We start from the raw sequence: 22507 nt of genomic DNA, 5'->3' as shown, positions 1-22507 counted from the left end.
TAGGGGGCAATATTGATAGGTCTCTTTGCTGCCATCAGAAAGTCATCCAGAATTTTGCAGCTCAAATCTGCTAGACCTAATTTTTAAAAAGTGGGAGGGGGCAGCAGGGGAAGTCTCAAAAATGGCAGAGCACCAGCACCAGATTTATAATGTGCTTATTAGTGTAGATAAACATGAATCCAGAAGATGATTTGAACCTCTGATGGTGAAGGAAATGCTGTTTCATTAAGCCACATTTAGAAAATCCATGCCCATAAAAATACCCTCTTCTACATACGGGACTTTCTGGTCCTTCAAAAGTTTGTCCTTTTCAAATTTGCCAACCTGGAAACAAGAAGCAAACATTGCTATTCCACCAGGAACTGATCTGTTATCAAAATTTCCCCATACTGCAGAGAATGAAAATTGTTTGCATATACTGTACTCCAGTGGTGGGATTCAAATATGTGTGAACAACCAGTTCTCTGTGTGGGTGCCGCTTCCAGAAGTCCATTCTGGGCCTGGGCAACAGAAAATTAGCTATGGGTTCTACCGAAGTGGTGCGAACCGGCTGAATCCCACCACCGCTGTACTCCCATGTATAGTCTTACTTCCTATACAAAAAATCTATACAAAATATCCCCATGGTCCTTATGAAAAGGAGCTGCAAAGCTGGCCAGCTACCTTTCCTTTTCCAAGATCTGGAACTGGGAAAAATGGGACAGGCAGGAATTTCTCCAAATTGTTGGCAGTCCCATCGATGGCAAGAACAGAGGGCCAAAACTCGGAGATGTTTTTCTATTGTGGCTCCTTCTGTTGTGACTGTATACCATATATTTATTTAATAAATGGCTGTAGACCACTGTTTTTCATTTTGGCAACTTTGAGAGCACTTCAATTCCCAGAATTCTCCAGCCAGCCGGGCTGGGTAATTTTGGGAGCAGAAGCCCATTCATTTAAAACTGTTTGAAAAACACTGCTAGAGTGAAGAAGACATCAAATGGAAAGAGGCTTATCATTATCCAAGATAAGAATCTTCCAAGAAGCTTTTTCTGTAATGCCTTGGGAACTATAACAGAATAAGAGTTGAAAGGGACCTTGGAGGTCTTCTAGTTCAGCTTTCTGCTCAAGCAGGAAACCCTACATCATTTCAGACAGTGTCCAATGTCTTCTTAAAAACCTCCAGTATTGGAGCACCCACAACATCTGGAGGCAAGTCGTTCCATTGATTGTTCTCTTAGGAAATTATTCTTTAGTTCTAGGTTGCTTCTCTCTTTGGTTAGTTTCCATCCCTTGCTTCTTGTCCTGCCTTCAGGTGCTTTGGAGAATAGCTTGACTCCCTCTTCTTTGTGGCAGCCCCTGAGATATTGGAACACCGCTATCATCATACCCCTAGTCCCTTTGTTAAAGTAGACATATCCAATTCCTGCAACCATTAGCCTACAGTCCCATTTATGTGCTCCTGTTTTAGGATGATCATGAATATTTTTATTATATTATTATTGATGTTTTATTTTTGGTAAATCATCTAGCTGCATAGTGGTCTAAGTATCTAGCGCAGACATGTCAAACACAAGGCCCAGGGGCTGGATCCGGCCCATGAAGTGGTTTCATGTGGCCCGCAAAGCCATCCTGGAAACAGTGAGGAAATGGACCCCACTGCCTTGGCCCTGGCCCAGAGACCCTCCTTCTGCCAGAGACCCTCAGATCTCTCCCACTCCTGCCCAGGCCCCCATAGGCACCCTTGATGCGAACGATGTAGAGCTGGCCACGCCCACCCAGTAGGCCATACACACTCTAGCCACACCCACCCAGTAGGCCACGCCCACCCTGGTCATACCAACCCAGCCCCCTGAGGGCAACTGCAATGCTGATGTGGCCCTCAATGAAATTGAGTTTGACACCCCTGATCTAGCCAATAAATATACAAATGGGCTGTCTATAAGTTCTGTAAGCTCGGTATTTCAAAAATAAACCGAAAAGTTAGAGAAAGAGATGAAAAGACTACTTTTATTGAAGTTTTAAACAGTTAAACCAAAAATAAATCAGCTCAATATTGGAGGATCATAGAAGTCTGCAGCTGCTATCAAAATGGTGTAAAAAATCCATTTGTTGAAGTGCCCTTAAGTACAAAAAAAGCCTATTATTCCTGTAGCTATTCAGCCTCTTGGTGTCCAAAATACCATTTTTACTTCAGAAATGATAGAAATAGGATTGCCACACTCCATTGTAACATTGCTTCTTTATTTTGTACACATAGATTCATTTGCATATTTCAAAAATACTCAATAAAAACATTGTAGATGAAGTTGCATGTAACTGAGACAAGGAAGCTTACATTTCTGCCTATACTGCATGACATTACAAGTATTTTTTATTTTAAAAAGCCAAAATAGAATGGTAAATAAAGTAGAAATACATACAAATAACTTCTATTGCTGACCTAATGGGAAAGGACTGATGTGTTTTGAAATACAAAATTGGAAAGCAATATTATCTAATACCAAGTGCTTGGAATATTTAAAAAAAAATATTGGATTAGTAACCATAAAGAAGCCAAAAGTTATGTATTTAATACTTTGCAAAGCTTGTATTTTTCTACTATGTTCTTTTCATTTGAAAAACAGAGGACATCTTACAGACACTTAAAAAAACATCAAAATATAAAGAAAAACATTTATACTATTTTTTTTGTAAAACAATCTATTAAGTTAAGAAACTTACAGGCAAACATTTTTAACTCTTACTTAAAACACTGCTCCACTGCCGTTATCTGTCAGCTTGGTGTAATCACAAATAAGTGGCTTTCCATTTCCCCAAATCAATGATTGTTCCTTATAACCTCAACTTTTTGTTGACTTTTGAAAGCAAAACAAACAAACCCCTGCCTTTTTTAGAGTGAAGTTACTGCAAGCCTCAACAGCTCCTGCATAAATCGTTTTGTAGGACATAGGTGGATTTCTATTACAGATTTACAGGCAGACATGAACATATTACAATTAATTCCCCCCCCCCCAAGCAACCATGGAGAATAAACCCTCCATAGTGGTGCAAAGCTAGCCACCCCTCCAGCACTGCTTCTGTACAGTCCCCATTCATCCCAATGGAAAATGCAAGCAGCCAATGGCTCTACTGTAAACATCTATCTTTTCCCCACAAAATTATATATTCATAATGGAAAACAGCAAGTATATTTGGTAAAAGCAGAGTTCCGTCATCTTTGCAAGATGACAGAAAGAGGAACCCAATATTTTTAAGGCACTAAAATGGAGGAATGTATTTTTTTAAAGGCCAAATTAAAATATCTATGTCAAGAATGCTGTGAATTCTTCTTTTCTGCTAGCAAAGTTCCTATTTTTGCTGCATACCTTTCCTCTGAATCTGACTGATGGTGGCTGTTGGCATGAGTTCCTGAAGTTAGTAGTCTGGATACGGTGTGTAGCCAAGGTGGCAAAGACAGAGAATGGGGAGCCTAACTGCAAGCTAAGCAATTTAAGGAAAATGCTAGGAAGTGGATTCTTGCAAGTATCCAGGTAGTCTTCGATTTACGACCACGAGCCCAAAATTTCTGTTCCTAAATGAGACATTTGTTAAGTGAGTTTTGCCCCATTTTACGACTTTTCTTGCCACAAGTGTCATGGTTGTTAAGTGAATCTGGCTTCCCCATTGACTATGCTTGTCAGAATGTCTCAGAAGGAGATCACATGAGGCCAGAACACTGCAACCATCATACATCTGAGTCAGTTGCCGAGCATCTGAATTTTGATCAGGGGATCATGGGGACGCTACAGTGGTTGTGAAGTGTGAAATATGGTCATAAGTCACTTTTTCCAGGGCCGCTGTAACTTTGAATGGTCACTAAATGAATTGTTGTAAGTTGAGAACTACCTGTATCCTGGAGTGTGATAAATAAGTGTCACTGCATTCTCCCCAGCAAGGACAGTGCAGCCCCCCCGCCTCTCTCTGTGCTATTTTTTTCCTTGACTGGCACCTACAATTCCAACCACCACCACCATTAATAGCCCTGAAGCTCCTGACAATCTATACTGGTGAAGATACACGCATGGGAATAGTCAAAGATGATTAGGCAGAAGTATTTGTGAGCCACCCCAAGCTCTGCATACAACAAACGATCATTTGGCTATTATCTGCAATAGACTTGGGATGGAGAGAGGCAAAGAATTGTTGTGTGGCAAGCACAGAGCATCAGAACAAGGTAACTGAGAAGGCTGGAGAGAAAGAGTGTAGGAGAAAAAGAGAGAATGAATTAATCAGGATTGCAGGCAGAGGCGAGAGACAGAAGACAGGAACAAATAAAAGCAAGAGAGAAAAGCATGACCCCCTTCTTCTCTTTCTACTTTCTCCTTCCCTTCTTTTGGGCACTGCTGCCTTGATTTGCCTTACCGCCAGCCACTGACTACCCCTGGATGAAGATCAGCCGTGCAGAATATACCAGGTCAGCAAGGTAGGTCAGCAGATTGACAGCGGTTAGGACGGCTACGGTAAGATTCTTGTCCCATTCACAGATACTGTGACCTCCACAGTATCGGGGTCGAGATGGGTCTCCCCCATGTTTTTTGTCAAACTTGTAGATGGGCCAAATAATTGTGGCGGTGGCATACATGAGCACAGCCAATAAAGTGTAGCCGCTGAGGAATTTGTTGAATGGACATGGCAACCAGCCAGTGCATTCGCCAATGCAGAGGATAATCACCACAAGGGATAGGATGAAACAGATGCAATAGACAGCCATGCACCACTTAAGAGCTTCTTGGCGGTCATAAAGAGGGGGATCACTTATGAAGACAAAAATGATGCAGGCAGTGAAAGTCTCCACCACCTTCAGCAATCCCGGGACTGTCGCCATGTAGCCAGTCACTTCTCCTGGCTTAGCTTTGGTTATGCTGACCTCGATTAAGTAAGCTAGACAGGCTAGGCAAGAAAACACAGTGGCAGCAATGCGGTATCCCCGTTCTTCTTGAGAAAAATTGTAACCCCGAATGAAGACTGTTGGGTAGATGACGGAAGCAGAGAGACACATCAGGGTAGCGTACATGGCGAAAGTGATGGGGAAGTTCTTCCAAGAGACCGGCATGCGATGCTGAAGGCCAGCAAACTCGACCACCAAGATGACAATGGTGATGGCAAAGCAGAAGCACCAGGAGAACATGCACCAGTCCCCATTGCGGCCAAACCAGGCGCCCCGGTTAGCCACTAAGCTGAAGGTCACACAGGTAAAAAGGGCTTCCAGGAGGCGAACAATGCCCAGTGTAGAGGTCAGGGCGCTGGTGTTGCCCACCGATTTTGAGCGGGTTACTGGCATTGTGCAAAGACCTAAGGAAGAGAAGAAAGACACATAATGCAAAACTTGCATCACATGAAAATATACAATTTAGAATACATTTCCTAAATTTAGGGCTGAGGGATATAGGAACAGTAGGCAGATGTAGGAGATAACCAGACTTAGCCTGAGAGAGGGGGTCAAACGCATCATCAGTCATGAGTCCCCACGTGCCCACAAGAGATCTAAGTCCAGCCTATCTTGAATGCCTCTCTTATCACCTGCTCATTTCCCTTAACCGCCAGTTGGTCAGATTATTGCAGAGCGCTTAGGCTTGTAATAAATCTTTATACTCATTTGAACTGCCTGAATCACCTGAGTTCCCCGGTGTTTTGACAGCAGCCTTTTCCAACCTTGCAGCTTCTAAATAGGTTGGATTCCCCGTCTTACCATTCCCAACTAGAATTCCATTCTTATCTTCCCTAGTAATAATCCAAAATAGCTACAGGACTTACAAATTGAGGAAGACTAATTTAAGTGCCATTGTCTCCTGAATACAGCAGAAGTGAGAGCAGGGACAAAAGAAATGTATCGCTCCGGCTTTTGTTGGAGATGATCTGACGGCCGTCCCAGTCAGGATGGATTACAGATAGTCCTCGACTTACAACCATAACCGAGCCCAGAATTATGGTCATAAATTGTGCTGGTTGTTAAGTGGATCAGCATGTGACCATGCCCAATTTTACAAACCTGTTTTGCAGTGGCCGTTAAGGGAATGCCGTTGTTGTTAGGCAAATCCACTGTCCACAATGGGTGGGGGTTTTGTTTGTTTGTTTGCTGAAACCGGAAGTAACCACCACTTCCGGTTGGCAAAAAAAAACATCTAAATCCTGGTTGCATGACCATGGGATGCTGCAAACACAACCAAAATGCGATCGTGTGATGGGTGGAGACCATCAGAACTTTGAATCTAGGTCATATGTAGCCCTGGGGAGGTACATTGTAACTTTGAATGGTCGCTAAGTGAACAGCCAGAAGCTGAGGCCTATCTACGTATGAATTCTAGTCCAGTGTCTGGAGAATTAAAGAATCACAGGGCTGGAAGGCACCTTGGAGCTCTTCTAATCGAACACTCTGCCCACAGCCAACCTTATTACATCCCAGACAAATGGTTGTCCAATTTTTTTCTTGAAGACCTTTAATAATGGACCACCCATAATTCCAGGAAACAGGCTGTTCTGTTGATTAATTGTTCTCACTGACAGGAAATTTCTCCTTAATTCCAGACTGGATCTCTCTTTAATGAGCTTCCACTCACTGCTTCTTGTCTGGCCCTCAGGTGCTTTAGTGAATAAGTCAACCCCCTCCATCATGGGACTGCTCCTTAAACATCAGAAGATACCTATCATGTTTACCCCCTAAACCAGGGTTAGGCAACCTTGGCTCTTTTATGACTCGTGGACTTCAACTCCCAGAATTCCTGAGCCAGCATGGCTCAGCTTGGAAACTTCTCCCTTTCCCCTCAGCATGGCTGGCTCAGGAATTCTGGGAGTTGAAGTCCACGAGCCATAAAAGAGCCAAGGTTGCCTACCCCTGGCCTAGACCTTCTCTTTCTTAGGTTAGTCATACCTAGTTCCCTTAACCGTTCCTCAGACAGTTTAGCCTCCTGAGCAGGGTTGGGCAACTCTGACAACTTTTTTTTAAAAAATTCCATTTATATCCCGCCCTTCTCCGAAGACTCAGGGCGGCTTACAAGCTTAGCAGTAGCCTTCATTCTATGTATATGCCTGCTTATTAGGGCTTTCACAGACACCCCAAGCGGCATTATTACAGCTTAATTGCCCCCAACAATCTGGGTCCTCATTTTACCTACCTCGGAAGGATGGAAGGCTGAGTCAACCTTGAGCCTGGTGGGATGCGAACCTGCACTAATTTTGGACTTGTGGACTTCAACTCCCAGAATTCCTGAGTCAACCACAGGTCATAAAATTCCCATACTAGCCCACCCCTGTTCCAGAGACTCAGAAAGCTCACAAACCAGATCTCTACAGGTAGTTTATCAACATCTGCCTATGGGCAACATGGATGTCCTGTGATAGCAACTGTTGGACATCAAAATCTACAAAGGAAAAAGAGGGTAGTTCAACTAAACATAGACAATTTAATTTTATCAGTCAATTCTGAGGTTTATAATTCATTTATGTTATTTATATATGCTATTCCTGGGGGGGGGTTGGATTTATAACTAGAGTTCTTCAGATAATATGTAGTTCTTATCTTGATTTACAATACTTTTTTTCAGATTTGCCAGCTCACTAAATGCAAGTAAAGATTCTCAACAGCAAAATTCTCAACAGGAGATAGAATCTAGAATTGGCCCAATATTTTACTGAGGTAACTAAAGAGTTACACTTACAAAAATTGTAACTTGTAACTCCTTTGATAAACCTCAGTTAACTTAAAACATTACCCCAGCCTAGCAGATGACCCATGGGCTAAAATTGATTAAGTTCACCTCTCTGGCTCCAGTAGAGAAATGGAATTTCCTTAAGATAAGATAAATCTTTTATATCAAATGCTCCACCCTTCATGCCAGACAATTGGATGTCATAAAAGTCTGCACTGCACCCAGGAACGGATCTGCACATCTAAGATCACCCACCACAAAGGGATCCTCCCTGGATCTCACATACCCACAGGGCAAGAGCATTTTACTTTACACATTTCATAGGCTTCACCTCGTCACTATATGTCCTAATTCTCAGTTTTCCGTGGCCAAGAATGGTCGAATCTTCCTTTTGCTGTCTGGCTCTTGGAAAAAAACCCTGCCTCTACTTCAAACCATCGTCCTGCATTTTTCACTGGGTAACCCAGCTTGGAATCAGATCAAAAAAATTCTTCTAGTGGGCTTAAAATAGATACAGACTAGTAACAACGTCCAAAATAAAGTTGTTTCCTTTTGTAAATGGAGATAAATCTTCCCGGCTTACACAGCATATATTATGAGCTGGCTATAAATAATGGAAACTGAAGTCAAAAAGATCCAGGGGCTGGAGAAAACAGAGTGGTATATTGCCCACCCAAAGCTGATGTAGCACTTTCCTATTAGGTTTGTGACAAAGTAATTTGCAATGGGAGAATGGAGGAGAAAATCCGGTGATAGGTACTCCAATTTGTCTGTGTCTCACAATTACATTACACGCAATGGGAGTTGCTATTTTTCAAACCAAAATTGGGAAACATTTACTTTCTGCAGAAGTTGAAGGGCAGAGACAGCAACAAGGGCTGAGAAAGGGTGGAGACTTGCACAGGGGAGGGGTAGGAGAAAAACTGTGTTATCCATGTAAGGGCAGGAGAAAATCCCCTTTTGTCCAATGTTGGACATTTGGTGTTAATCAAGCTCTGCTTCTGTGCTGAGGAAGGAGGGGGGGGGAGACGGAGGAATCCCAGGCTTTAAGCCAGCTTCACTGTCTCCTTTCTGAGCCATCTCCCAAAAATGCAGCCCACCCTTCCTTTTTCCCTTCTGCAAATCCTGAAGCAAGGATTTCCTGTCAGAGAGAGAGAGAGAGAGAGAGAGAGAGAGAGAGAGAGAGAGAGAGAGAGAGAGAGAGAGAGAGAGAGAGAGAGAGAGATGTTTGAAAGTAAAGGTAAGGCTGCTTCAAGAAAAGGAGAGCAGAAAAACCATTTTAAACCATTTTAATTTAAAAATGTGTTTTTAAATTTAAAATGTGTTTTAAATTTTTAAATGGCTTTTAATTGCCAGTTAGCACTCACTATATGGAAACTGTGTAACTGCGGAGGATATTTTGCAAGACGCCGGAAGATTGTCCTTTCCCACCCAGGCACACACAACCACGCTGCTTCTCTAAGGCCTACAAGGGTGAAATGGGTGACAGAACAGCGGATTTTGCAAAGCCAGGCTAACCTGCAGTTGCTGTTTTGCACAGTCAACTCAAGAGGAAGAAACTGTTAGACAATGTCGTTTTTTTTAGGTGACAGAAAAACAAATTGCCTGAATGAATCCTGCTATCTTTTCCCTATCTTTGCACTGAGAAAAATGAGGGTCTCAGACAGTAGGATTTATCAATGTTCTTCAACAGGCGGTTTCTAATTATACAAAGAGCTTTCTTGATAACTTCAGACTTGTAACCTTTGACCTGCAGCCTGCAATGGAACGGTCTAGATAAATAGACTGTTTTCCATTTGACTCTACTGTGCATTTGAGTTGATTCATAAGCGTAACATTTTTAAACAAGCACACTCTAACAACCAATAAAATTATATACACATCTTTCGCTCCACTCCTCTCGTGTAAGATGCATTTAAATTACTGTTTGTATCCCACCCTTCTTTTGCTGGTGTACGACTGTAATAAAGTTTTGATTTAATGCTGAAGGTAGAACAAAAACAAAATTCTACATGCAATTTTACTGCATTCGTTCTCTCCCCCTGCAAAGTACATTCAAAGATGTACATACACTTGATGAAGGAACCTGCAAAAGTCAAGTTCATCAGTGGCTTTAAGGCTGTCTCAGAACATCATAACAGGAGCAGAATTTAAAGGAAAATATAGCGGCTATCTGAACAATAATGGATAAACAACTAATCAAGGAACATCTTCATGTAATCTTACACACAGTCTGGACGAAAGAGAGAAAAAGAGAGACTGAAATTCACATTTACTAGTAGTAATTCTGACAGTTATTGAGAAAATATTCAGCCACCGTGCACTGGTGCAAAAAACCCTTGAGAGAAGAAGACGGGGCAACGCCCAGGGTGTAGGAATATTTCTTACACACTGCAGGATACAATTGAAGCATTCTTTCAAGTACAGAAAACTCGAGAGGCAGAATCTTAGAGGAGAAGGTTCCTAAACCGCCCCCCCCCCAGAATTGTGCCCACAAAAGCAGAAGAAATGGAAAAGAGTAGAACTCACTGGTGGATAAAATGAAGAGTTGAAAAGTTAACGCTGGGTGATGAGTAGAGGTGATTCAGGGTATAGGTAATTCTCGACTTACAACCATAATTGAGCCCAGAGTTACAGTAGTAATTGTGTCGTTCATTAGTGACCACACCCAATTTTACTATCTTTTTTTTTGCATGGTCATGAAGCAGCAGTTATTAAGCAAATGGAATAGCCATCAAACCCATTATACCCAGTGGGTGGGTGGGTGGTTTTTTCCCTTGGAAACCAGAAATAAATGCTGGTTTCCAGCCAAAAAACAAAACAAAACACCAACAATTGCAGAACACTGCAAACAGACATGGATGCTACCAAAATGTGATCAATTGATCACAGGGTGGGTAGGGGTGGAAGATTGCTTGGCTTGTAATCTGGGGAGATCTGTCTTAACTTTGAATGGTCGCCAAGTGACCAATCTTAAATCGAGGACTTCCTGTATCTAAAAACTAGGGAAGCTTCTATCCTTGCACCTCTCTAGATCAGAGTTTCTCAAAATTATCAACATAAAGATGTGTGGTCTGATGGCTGGGAAATTCGGGGAGTTAAGTTCACACATCTTAAAATTCCTAAGGTTGTGATACCAAGGAGCCACTCCTTTCTTTTACGTGAACTGTTGCGTTGTAGGTTAAACTATAGAATATATCTTACAAATTAAACATAATAAATAGATTTCAGTTGCAACAGCCAAGGAATAGCCTGATTATTATTATTTACTGTCAAAGCCCAAGGGATTTCTTATCTATCCTTAAAGGAACATGATTTCTCAGTTTTCCAAGCAAGGCGTTAGATTTTTAAAGGTTATTTTTCTGTACATATGACTGTATGAGGAGAAATAGTGTTTTGGAAAATCTGTTCAAAAATCTATCAGTTTTGCACCATGGAATGGAATGTTGCTGGTGCATGTTTGCGTCCTCAACTTAAAACCACAACTGGGACCCAAAATTTCAACTGCTAGACAAGGCAGAGAATCACACCCGATTTTACTTTTTTTACCCACAATTGTTAAACTAATCACTTTGCATGTCAGAAACCAGCTGGGACAGTCACAAATGGTGATGACATGACTTTTGAGATGCTGCAATCATTGAAAATACATGCCAGTTGCCAAGCACCCCAATTTTGATCATATGACTTTGGGGATGCTGCAACATTGTATAGCAATGTTGCAAATGCAAGAACTAGTTGTCAGTCTCTTTTTTAATGTTGTGGTAATTTTGAATGGTTGCTAAGCAAATGGTTGTAAGTCAAGGACTACCTGCAGTGGTTAAGGCACCTGGCTAGAAACCAGGAGACTGTGAGTTTTAGTTCCTCCCTTAAGAATGAAAGTTGGCTAGTAGACTTTGAACCAAACACTCTCTCTCAGCCCAGCCTACCTCAAAAGGTTGTTGTTATGGAGAAAATAGGAAGAGGAAGGAGTATTATGTATATTGACCATTTTGAGTTATTTATAAAAATAATAAAGCTAGGATTTTTTTAAAAAAAAATCTTTTAAAAAAGCATCATCATGCTCTAGTAGTGCAAGGTTTTTCAAACTGTTTTCTTCCCAGCCCAAGATTCCGTGATAACTTGATGGAGCTCCAGAAGAAATTAAGAGGAAAAAAAGTTCACTCACTAAATCACAGTCTATTTTCTGTCACAAAAGCATTGTCTCTTGATTGAAGGGTTCCAGGAAAAAAAATCTTAACAAACAGGCTCCACAGCCTGGAAATCTTTGAAACGTTCTGCCTTAGTGGACAACAGAAAGGCTACCAAACTGGGCTGCAAAAATCTGAAAGACCAATAGATGGCAGCAAAGAAATCCAGAAAATGTAACTATTGGCTGCCATCTAATGGTTGTTTAGATTTTTACAGCCTAGGTCTAATAGTCGTAGTCCTGTAGTTATGTAGTAATCATATTGCAATACCAACTAGGGAAGCGGTGATGAATTAAAAAAAACAAAACAGTGCATATCAGCCAAAAGTGTTACTATGTTATAAACAACCAACAACAGCATAGAGCAGGGAGGAGAAATCTTTACAGTACAGACTTCTCTTTTCTGGAGTTTTGTCATACTGCTACCAAAAATAGGCTAAGGGTAACTAAGGCAAAAATATGCATTCTGCAAAAATAAGGTCTTTTTTTTAAAAAAAATACACATAGTGGTTCCTACTATCAAGCATCTTGTGAACTGGGAGCATTCACAATGAAGTACATGACATAAACTTATGTCAGCCATATCACACATAGACACATCCCCCCCCTCTCTTCTTCTGACAGAAAAATGTATTCAGCAATAGAGCATGTCTCTGGGTTGCTGATACAAATACACATTTTGTTATTCCATAGTGTCCCATCTACTGCACAATTATCCTCTGCTCTCATTAAATACTGCCCAGATTGTGCTTTGCATTGTAACCTGCATAGCACTCAAGACAGCACTTAGAATGATGAAGCTTCAGTCTTGATGTGGGCCACACCTACCTTACAACATCCTTACCTCACCAGAGAAGCTTTAGGAAATACTGATCTTTTGTCCTGAGAAAATATTGCAGTACGGTATTAATAGAGAGAGAGACACACACTTACCTCCCTTAATTAAAACTTTGGTGACACCAAAAGAGCTGCAGTCTGGGGGGAGGGGGGGAATGGGACCCTTAACTCTGTTCAGACAAAGGCTTTTTTAAGGGCACCCATTATTTTCATCTACTGGCCAACCATAAGGTTGCACATTTCCCCCCCCCTGTTATTCCTTGACAGTTATTTTCAAGGTATACTGCCTTGAAATCTGAAGGATCTATTTTTTTTTAAATCCCATTTATATCCCGCCCTTCTCCGAAGACTCAGGGCAGCTTACAATCTAAGTTAACGCATTGAACCAAAGTTTTCACAGACTTTTGTTTGTAAACCTGTGGATTATGTAATAAAGCTGTGGGTGGCACCATTTGAGCTAGGTTCATTTCAAAATCTTCAGAATTCGCTTCTGGAGAAATCAGGCCTGGGATATTTTGAAAACTTCACTACTTCTTTCTTTTTCTTTTTCTTTTTTTTAATAAACCAGGGGTGTCCAGCCTTGGCCACTTTCTAGACTTATGGACTTCAACTCCCAGAATTCCCCTGGGATTAAAGCTGTCAAGGTGGGACACCCCTGCTTATAAACTTTGCTGCTCCATTTGTTCCATTAAAAACAGCCTGTTTACACACACTTCCCTGCAGCAACACAGGCACACACCCCCGATCGCCAAAGCCACACCGGCAATGCAGGCGTCTCCCCATTAAAAACAAACAAAACAACAACAACAACAACTCCCTGATTTTGCCTCCTGCTGCAGAATTAAATCAAAGGGGAGGGGGGGGCGGTTGTTTTCTTTCTTTTTGCAAAAGGGAAAATCCGGAACGGGGGGGGGCACCTTGACACCGCAAACCTCCACCAAGTCCCTCGAAAAAAAAAACAGCTCCGCAAAAAGGTCGCGCGCGCGCGCACGCGTGTCGCAACTCGACAAACGCACCTCCTTTTCTCCGAAGCACTCGGCAATTTCTCCCACCGCCACCACCGCCACCCAATTTCTAGCCTAAATATTCTCCCCACCCCACCCCACCCCACCCCACCCCCGGCCCCATTTGGCTTGAATTCTTTAAATTCCGTCGAATTTTCCCTTCAGAAAATGCAGGAAACTCAGGCCACGCCACGCCGAACGGGCGGCTTTAAACTCTTGCAAGCCCCCCAAGTCGCACGCGCTGGGGTGTTTTTTTTTCCCCCTTTTCTTTCTCTCCCCCCCCCATAACTTTGAAGAGCCCCACCCCGCGGCTGCCTGAACTCCTTCCGCACTCTCCCCGTAACCCCCCCCCCGAGTTCCCCCCCCCCTTTCCAGCCCTGCTGTTCTTCTCCCAGCGCCCTTCTCTTACTTCCCGGGCGGGCGGGCGGAGAGTCTGCACCGACGGAGCCTCCTCGCGGGGCGAGACGAGGTCGAGCTAGCGAAAGATGCTCCTGGTCGGAGCGAGGCGGCGAAAAAAAACGCCCGGGTTGGGTGGGTCGAGGCGGGAGGGCAAGCTGGGTGTGGCGCTTAAAGCGCCGGAGATGAACGAGGAGGAGGAGGGGAGGATGAAGGGTGGGCCGTGGGCGGACGGAGAGGAGAGCCTAGGGGGGTCGGCAAGGAAGGAGCTGTGTTTGTGGCCGTTGCTGCTGGCGACCGGGAGCAATAAGCGTGACGCCAGCCGACCCACCCGAGAAGCAGCTTGGCTGGAGCCGAGCGGGGCCCACGTGGCTTTTGAAGCTCGGCGCTTCAGGTTGCCTTCCAGTTCACCGTGTGAGATTTAAAAACCCAAAATTTGATACTCACAACTCAAAGACAAATCTGGTTAACAAAAACAAAGATTTATTGAAAAGAAATTGAAAATAAGAAAGAAAATAAGAAAGAAAGAAAGCGTTTGCAAACGCAGCCTCTTAGACCCTTCCCAAGTTGGATTGGGTTCAAAGAGTGCGCCGAGTAAGTTTCAAAGCAAGCATTTATACTTTCTTTTCTCAATACATGCCCCCCCCAAGAAACTTAAGTTAGTCTTTGAAGTCATTTACATTTCTAAAAGATCTTCTTTGAACCTTTACTTCCAAAAGACTTATTGTAACAACTTCCTTACATTCGTCACTACACTATCTTCTTTTACTCACCTTCTTGAGGTGAGTATCCTTTTTAACATTTCAAAAGAACTTTGTTGATTACCATGTGTGAATTCTCTGTCTAAGCAGGAAATAGATGGCCCCCACATCTTAGTGTTACATTTGATACAATTCATTGGTGTTACATTTGGTACCATTTATAAAAGAATAACCTTTATTTATTTTCCTTTAACCGGGTGAAATTGAAGGAAGACGCCCGGCTGGCTCTGTGGCTCTCGGAGTTTGGGATACCCCCAGTTTACCGAATGTGGATGGCTCAGGGAGGGCCCCCACCGACCCCCCCACCGCCCCATGTTCACTGGGGTTCGTGCTTTTGAACCGGCGGAGGTGGGGTGGGTGGGTGGGTGGGTGGGGAGAGTCGGAACCCACCGCCGCATCTTGGAGCAGTGCCTTCCGTCCGGCGGGTTGGGAAACAGAGCTAGTCCTCGACTTACAACAGTTGATTTACTGACCGTTCGCCGTTACAATTATTATTATTTATTATTATTCATTTTCTTTGTATACCGCCCTTCTCCCGAAGGACTCAGGGCGGTGAACAGGGCAGTTACATGTTAAAAGACAAAATACAAAAATTAAAAAGAGATTAAACAAAATGCCCACAACTCTTAACAATAGGTTAAAACACATTAAAAGTAATAAAACCCAACCCCATCCCATCAGGCCAGGCCAGCTTGTTCGAAGAGATAAGTCTTTAGATCGCGCCGGAAGGAGCGGAGATCGGGCGCCATCCGGAGCTCAACCGGAAGATGGTTCCATAAATCCGGCGCGCCCACAGAGAACGCCCTCCCCCTGGGGGCCACCAGTTGGCATTCTTTGATCGGTGGCACCCTGAGGAGGCCCTCTCTGTGGGAGCGTACTGGGCGGAGGGAAGTTGATGCCGGCCGCAGGTGCTCCCCAAGGTATTCCGGACCCATGCCATGTAGGGCTTTGTAGGTCATTACCAGCACCTTGAATCTCACCCGGAAGACAACTGGAAGCCAATGCAGCTCGCGGAGCAGAGGTGTAACATGGGAGTGTCGGGAAACTCCCAGCACAACTCTCGCGGCTGCATTCTGTACCAGTTGGAGCTTCCGAGTGGTCTTCAAGGGCAGCCCCATGTAGAGAGCGTTGCAGTAGTCCAAACGAGAGGTCACAATCGACTCACGCTTTTGAAAAAGAGCGCTGAAGAGCGTTCTTGAGTCTGAACTTTTGAACGATACGATTTTATCGTTACCCCTGGACTGCTCATTTCTCCTTGGCCTTGCAAGGGAGCAGAAAGATGATTCTTCCTGAGTGGAGTTATGTGTTTGTTGTGTTTGTTGGTTTAGTTCAGTGTTTTTTTTCAAAAGTGGCAACTTTTAATGTGTGTGCTGGGGAATTCTGGGAGTTGAAGTCCACACATCTTAAAATTGTCAACTTTAAAAAACAGAGTGTGTTATGTGACAGCAGGGCTTCTCCATAATTTACCTGTGGAGCTTATGGCACAAGGGATACATGTAGTCTATGGCTTAGAACTGTTCATTTTGTGACCAACGGTGCATCAATTTTAAAGAATGTGACTTACAGGTCCTTGCACTTACAACCATCACAGCTTGCTCAGTCACATGATCAAAATTTTGGTGCTTGGCAAACAGGATGTGCTTACGACAGGTGCAATGTCCCAGGTCATATCATCTCCATGTGTGACCTTCCCAGCTGACTTCCAACAAGCAGAGCTTATGGGAGAAGCTAGATTTGCTTAATGACTGGGTGATTCACTTAACTGCAGTGATTCACTTAACAAAGTCATAAAGTTGTACGTGACTCACTTAACAAAGTCATAAAGTCGTACGTGACTCACTTAACAACTGCCTTGCTTAGCAAGAGGAATTCTGTTCCAATTGTGGTCATAACTCGAGGACTATCTATAGTTGAATGAAACATGAAAAACAGTTGCAGGGATTGGATATATCTAGTGAAGAGAAGGACGAGGGGCAACATGACAGCAGCGTTCCAATATTTGACGGCTGCCACAAAGAAGAAGGAGTCAAGCTAATTCTCCAAAGTACCTGAAGGCAGGACAAGAAGCAATGGCTGGAAACTGATCAAGGAGAGAAGCAACCTGGAATTAAGGAGAAATTTCCTAACAGCGAGGACAATTAACCAATAAATCAGGCTTGCCTTCAGAACAGGGGTGTCAAACTCAATTTCATTGAGGGCCGCATCAGCATTGCAGTTGCCCTTGGCAGGCTGGGTGGGTGTGGCCTATTGGGTGGGCGTGGCCAGCTCTACATCATTCACATCAAAGGTGCCAATGGGGGGCTGGGCAGGAGTGGGACAGATCTGAGGGTCTCTGGCAGAAGGAGATGGGACCGGGGCAAGTGCCAAGGCATGGTCCACTGGAGGAGCCTCACTGTTCCTCTCAGGCCTGAGGGGCGGGGTTGGACGGTGGCGTGGAGGTCAAATGCCCAGCCTAGCCGTCAAGCACCCACGGCACTAAACCCAGCTCCACTTCCCCAAGGTGGCGCCCAGCTGCACTTACCTCCTCCTGAAGGCTGCTGCTGCTATGCTTGCTCTCCTTAGCCAGGTTGCTCATGATGGGTACGAGGGCAAAGTCAAAAGGGAGGCCCACTCCCTCTCCATGTGAGGAGACCTGGCTTTGTATCCAAACCTTCCTTAGCAATAGGATTGGAGACCCCCCAGGATAGGCCAGGAGGAGGGGGCAAGGGGATGGTGAAAGGGCAGCAGGGAAGGACTAAGGCAGGACTTCCCTCAGACCCTCCCTCACCTTCCTTGCTAAGAGTGGTGGGAAAATATTTGAGATGAGGCAGGGAGAAAAACAGGCAAGAAACGCAGCTGGGGAAGTGTCATCCTTCGTGAGGAATGAAGAAATGCACCATTGCCTGGAAGTGGCCAGCATGTGGCCCTCGCCTACTTCACATATCTGGCTTGGTGGGCTCTGGGGGAGGAGATGCCATGAGCAGCATGAGAGTCAATGTTACCTGCACAATGCTGCCCAGCCCCCAGCCTGCCCAGTTTTGGCAGGCAGTGGGGCACTTTCCTGACAGTGCCGAGAGGCTGAGCCAGATGGCACGAATCTAAAGAGAAGCGCAACACTGCCCAAAGTAGGCAGGGTCACATGCTGGTCACTTCCAGGCGATGGTGCATTTCTTCATTCCTCACAAAGGATGATACCTCCCCAGCTTGCGCCCAGGGGGCAGTGCCGACGTGGCATGGGCCAGTCCCTCACTGTTTCCAGACGGCCTTGTGGAGCTAAGACTGAATGTATTTCAGCATAGATGACCACCACGAAATTGTACATTGGCTCCCAGCTGGCCTGGGCCAAGGCAGCAGGGGCCGTTCCCTCATTGTTTCCAGGATGGCTTCGCAGGCCGCATGAAACCACTTCGCGGGCCGGATCTGGCCCCCGGGCCTTGTGTTTGACATGTCTGCTTCAGAAGTTGTGGTTGCTCCATCACTGGAGGCTTTTAAGAAGAGACTGGACAGCCACTTGTCTGGAATGGTATAGGGCAGGGGTAGGCAACCACGGCTGTTTTATGACTCATGGACTTCAACTCCCAGAATTCCTGAGTCAGCATAGCTGACTCAGGAATTCTGGGAGTTGAAGTCCATGAATCATAAAAGAGCCGAGGTTGCCTACCCCTGGTATAGGGTCTCCTGCTTGAGCAGGGGGTTGGACTAGAAGACCTCCAAGGTCCCTCCCATCTCTGTTATTCTGTTATTCTGAATCTGAATTACCCAGGCTCTGCACTTCGTTCTGCTACAACCTTTTAAAAGACCGTTTCTTGTTTGCCTGCTTACATCCCATTTTGTATTCCTTTTAAAAGAAACCCAAAGGAAGAGAAAATGATTGTGAATAAGCCCACTGTTCTTTAGAAAAGAGGACATTCCAGGGAAGATGCTTTGACTATAATTGACCCAGCCTGTAACTGGGCACGCTGGAGAAATCTCACCATGGTTTCTCTCTAACCTTAGTTTTTCTCTGTTTCTCAGCAAGGAGAACAGCACAGAGACAAAAAGAGCAAGTCGTTTGTTATAAAGACCAAAGCTGAGGAAAGTGCTGTAAATACCAGCCAAAATGATCAAAGGGAGAAGGATGGAGCAAAGGAAAAAAGGGTAAAAAGCATTGGAGCTTTTGATTTAAGGTGAAAGAAGGCATTGTTGAAGTTAATGAAGCTATAAATACACAGAACTTTTATTTACCTGTAGTAAAAAAAAACTCTAATGGCAGAAAGTGAAGAGGAACTAAAGAGCCTCTTGTTGCGAGTGAAGAAGGAGAGTGCAAAACGTGGGTTGAAACTAAACATTAAGAAAACCAAGATCATGGCATCCGGCCCTCTCAATTCCTGGCAAATAGATGGGGAAGAAATGGAGGTAGTGACAGATTTTATTTTCCTGGCCTCCAAGATCACTTGCAGATGGGGACTGTAGCCAAGAAATTAAAAGACGCTTGCTCCTTGGGAGGAAAGCCATGGCAAATCTAGACAGCACACTAAAAAGCAGAGACATCACCCTGTCAACAAAAGTGCGTATAGTCAGGGCTATGGTCTTCCCAGTTGTAATGTATGGCAGTGAAAGTTGGACCATAAGAAAGGCTGAGCACCAAAGAATTGAAGCCTTTGAACTATGGTGCTGGAGAAGACTCCTGCGAGTCCCTTGGACTGCAAGGCGATCAAACCGGTCAGTCCTAGAGGAGATCAACCCTGACTGCTCTTTAGAAGGCCAGATCCTGAAGCTAAAACTCAAATACTTTGGCCACCTAATGAGAAGGAAGGACTCACTGGAGAAGAGCCTAATGCTGGGAAAGATTGAGGGCAATAGAAGAAGGGGACGACAGAGAATGAGGTGGCTGGATGGAGTCACTGAAGCAGTAGGTGTGAGCTTAAATGGACTCCAGAAGATGGTAGAGGACAGGAAGGCCTGGAGGAACATTGTCCATAGGGTCGCGATGGGTCGGACACGACTTCGCAACTAACAACAACAACAAAAAAGAGAGACGTTTGCTTATCCGGTGGCACTGGCAGGCAGCGATTTGGAATGAACAACAACAAAAAGACTTACAGTTAGTCCTCGACTTAACAACCATTCATTTAGCGACCATTTCAAAGTTGAGAAAAGTGACTTTCAACGGGGTCTCACATTTATGGCTGCTGCAGCAGCCCTATGGTCACATGATCAAATTCATGCACTTGGCAACTGGCATGTATACTGCTCAAAAAAATAAAGGGAACACTTAAACAACACAATGTACTGTATTTAATAGTAGGATGTCTTATTTTCTGTTCCCTTTATTTTTTTGAGCAGTATATTTATGATGGCTGCAAAATCTTGGGGTCATGTGATCACCATTCGTGAGCTGCCCAGAGGACTCCTGACAAGGTAAGTCAATGGAGGGGGGAAGCTGGATTTACTTAGTCATCACATGAGTCATTTAATATACTGATTAAACAGGGGTCTTCAAACTTGGCCCTTTTATGACTTGTGGACTTCAACTCCCAGAATTCCTCAGCCAAGCTGGCTGAGGAATTCTGGGAGCTGAAGTCCACAAGTCATAAAAGGGCCAAGTTTGAAGACCCCTGCGCTTAAACATGGCAAAAATGGTCGTGGAATTGGGCATGACTTACTTAACAACTGCCTTGCTTAGAACAGAAATACTGGTCCCAATTGTGGTCATAAGTTGAGATTGTATTGAAGTAACTTGGGGAACTTCCTGCCACAGGAGCATATGATTTTAAAAAGGGGTTAAACTAATTTGGGGAGGGCAGGTCTATTTCTAGCTGCTGGTTGCAGTGCTAACAGGAAGGTCCCCAGAGGGAGTTAAAAATAGTGAGAAGGGCTGACAAACTGCACGAGTGAAGCTAGACCTCCTCCTTGTGGTCATTGTACATGCAACAGCAGAAAAGGATCAGGCTATAATTGTGTGGTTGTGGGTACCATCTTGACTTTTCTGACCCTCCCTGTAACACCCCTGAGTACTGTACCATACAAAGCTTCCAAATTTGGGAGCAGTGGATTTGTTTACGTTTTTATTTCTCCTATTAGTACAGGGTTTCCCAACCTAAAAAAAGGTAAAGGTTCCCCCGCACATGCGTGCTAGTCGTTTCCAACTCTAGGGGCCGGTGCTCATCTCCGTTTCAAAGCCGAAGAGCCAGCGCTCATCCGAGGATGTCTCCGTGGTCATGTGGCCGGCAGCTTTAAAATGCATGGACTTCCAATTCACAGGATTCCACAGCCATCCATGCAAGCTGGGGAATTCTGGGAGATGAAGTCCATGCACTTTAAGGTTGCCAAGATTGGGAAACCCTTTATTAGCGGTATTCAGAATTCAGAACAACAGACCTGGAAAGGGCCTTAGAGGTTTTCTTGTCCAACCTGATGTCTTAGTAGAAGCTCCAAGATGCATATTACCCCTTGGATCAGTAGAATACTACACCCACCTGATATATATTCACATTGATGGTCTCTGTCCAGCCTCTGTTGTGCCTGTTTCAAACCTATGCAGTACCCAAATGGAGGACAGGCTAACCAATTCTATATAACCTGAAGCTGCTCTCGGATGGAAGAGAAATTAGGAGAAAATACGACTGTAACATCAATACAGCTGAAAATATCAAAGATGTCTTGCTCCTGGTATGGGAACATGAAGATGGCAACATCAAAAGGACATATCTGAAACAAGTTATTCTGGGAGTTGAAGTCCCTTGGTCTAGTATTTTGATCCAAATCTGGCAGAAGTTCTTGCTTCTGTTTAATGGAGGCTGGTCCAAGAACCTAGGAATTTTACTCAACTATAGTTTTCCTGGCTTCCTAAACCACTGCCCTGTTTTCCTTGTTCCAATTGACCACAATGTTCTCCTCCCAATTGTGCATTTTGTCATTCTAACTCCACAGCTTACTTTTTCCAAAAAGTGAGAATATGGCTGACACCTTGTGGCTAATAAACAGTCCTACAAGAAGGCTTGACCTCTTTCCACAATTGGTCAAAATTGCTCTTTATAAAAATGAGTCATTTCCAAAAGATCCTTGGCACTTGGAGACACTGCTTTGTATTTAGAACTGGCAGTAAAACTGAAATGGGCTGGATTAAGCTAGTTAGGTGAACTCAGACATTATGTGAGTATCATGGCTTGGTGTGGTGGATGAACTTTGCCAACAGATATAGCACTCTAAATCATAATGTATTTGTCATGTTGTACAAATGCACACTATGAATCAGACTGTGGTTTAGACATTTCTTTTTAACCACACGGCAATCTGCAATTATAACTCTTGTTTATTGTTCCTTTATGCAGCCTGATAGTAGGGAGTTTTGTGGGCAGTATATAAAAACTGCAGAAAAGCACAACTATAAAAACAATCAAAACAATAACATCTGTATGGAGAAGAGCACTACGTGTAAAATAAAAACCAGGATCAGCTGCAGTTATTTGATGTTGTAATTGCAAGATAAAATCACAGTACTGGAGCAATAAAATAGTTAAGTTGGAAAAGGCAGAATGGTTCTTAAAATGATAGGAAAATTAAAAAAAAGGTCTTTGCCTGAAACCTCAGAGACCATAATATCGATGCCAGGCAAAATTATTTGGAGTTGGTGCTGCATAAATGGGACACCATCACTACCAAGGCTCTATCTCAGCAGTCACCTACTTTTGT

At 43.9% G+C, this 22507-nt stretch overlaps 1 protein-coding gene across 1 annotated transcript; it reads right to left on the bottom strand.

Annotated features, from left to right (window-relative positions):
* Positions 1-2206: 2206 nt before the first annotated feature.
* LOC308676778 (myeloid-associated differentiation marker homolog) lies at positions 2207-14227 on the bottom strand. Its single transcript, XM_081342800.1, has 2 exons — positions 14107-14227; positions 2207-5313 (listed from the first exon to the last, which is right to left on the bottom strand). The coding sequence occupies exon 2, from the start codon at positions 5300-5302 to the stop codon at positions 4397-4399; it is 906 nt and encodes a 301-aa protein (XP_081198926.1). The 5' UTR covers positions 5303-5313; positions 14107-14227; the 3' UTR covers positions 2207-4396.
* Positions 14228-22507: the final 8280 nt, after the last annotated feature.

The sequence above is a fragment of the Vipera berus genome (genome assembly GCF_964194415.1).
Source record: "Vipera berus genome assembly, chromosome: W".
NCBI classification, from domain to species: domain Eukaryota; kingdom Metazoa; phylum Chordata; class Lepidosauria; order Squamata; family Viperidae; genus Vipera; species Vipera berus.
This window is presented reverse-complemented; position numbering and strand designations above follow the sequence as displayed.

What these genes read in the sequence shown, in the direction of transcription:
- LOC308676778 (XM_081342800.1), bottom strand. Translation starts at nt 5,302, where the DNA reads ATGCCAGTAACCCGCTCAAAATCGGTGGGCAACACCAGCGCCCTGACC.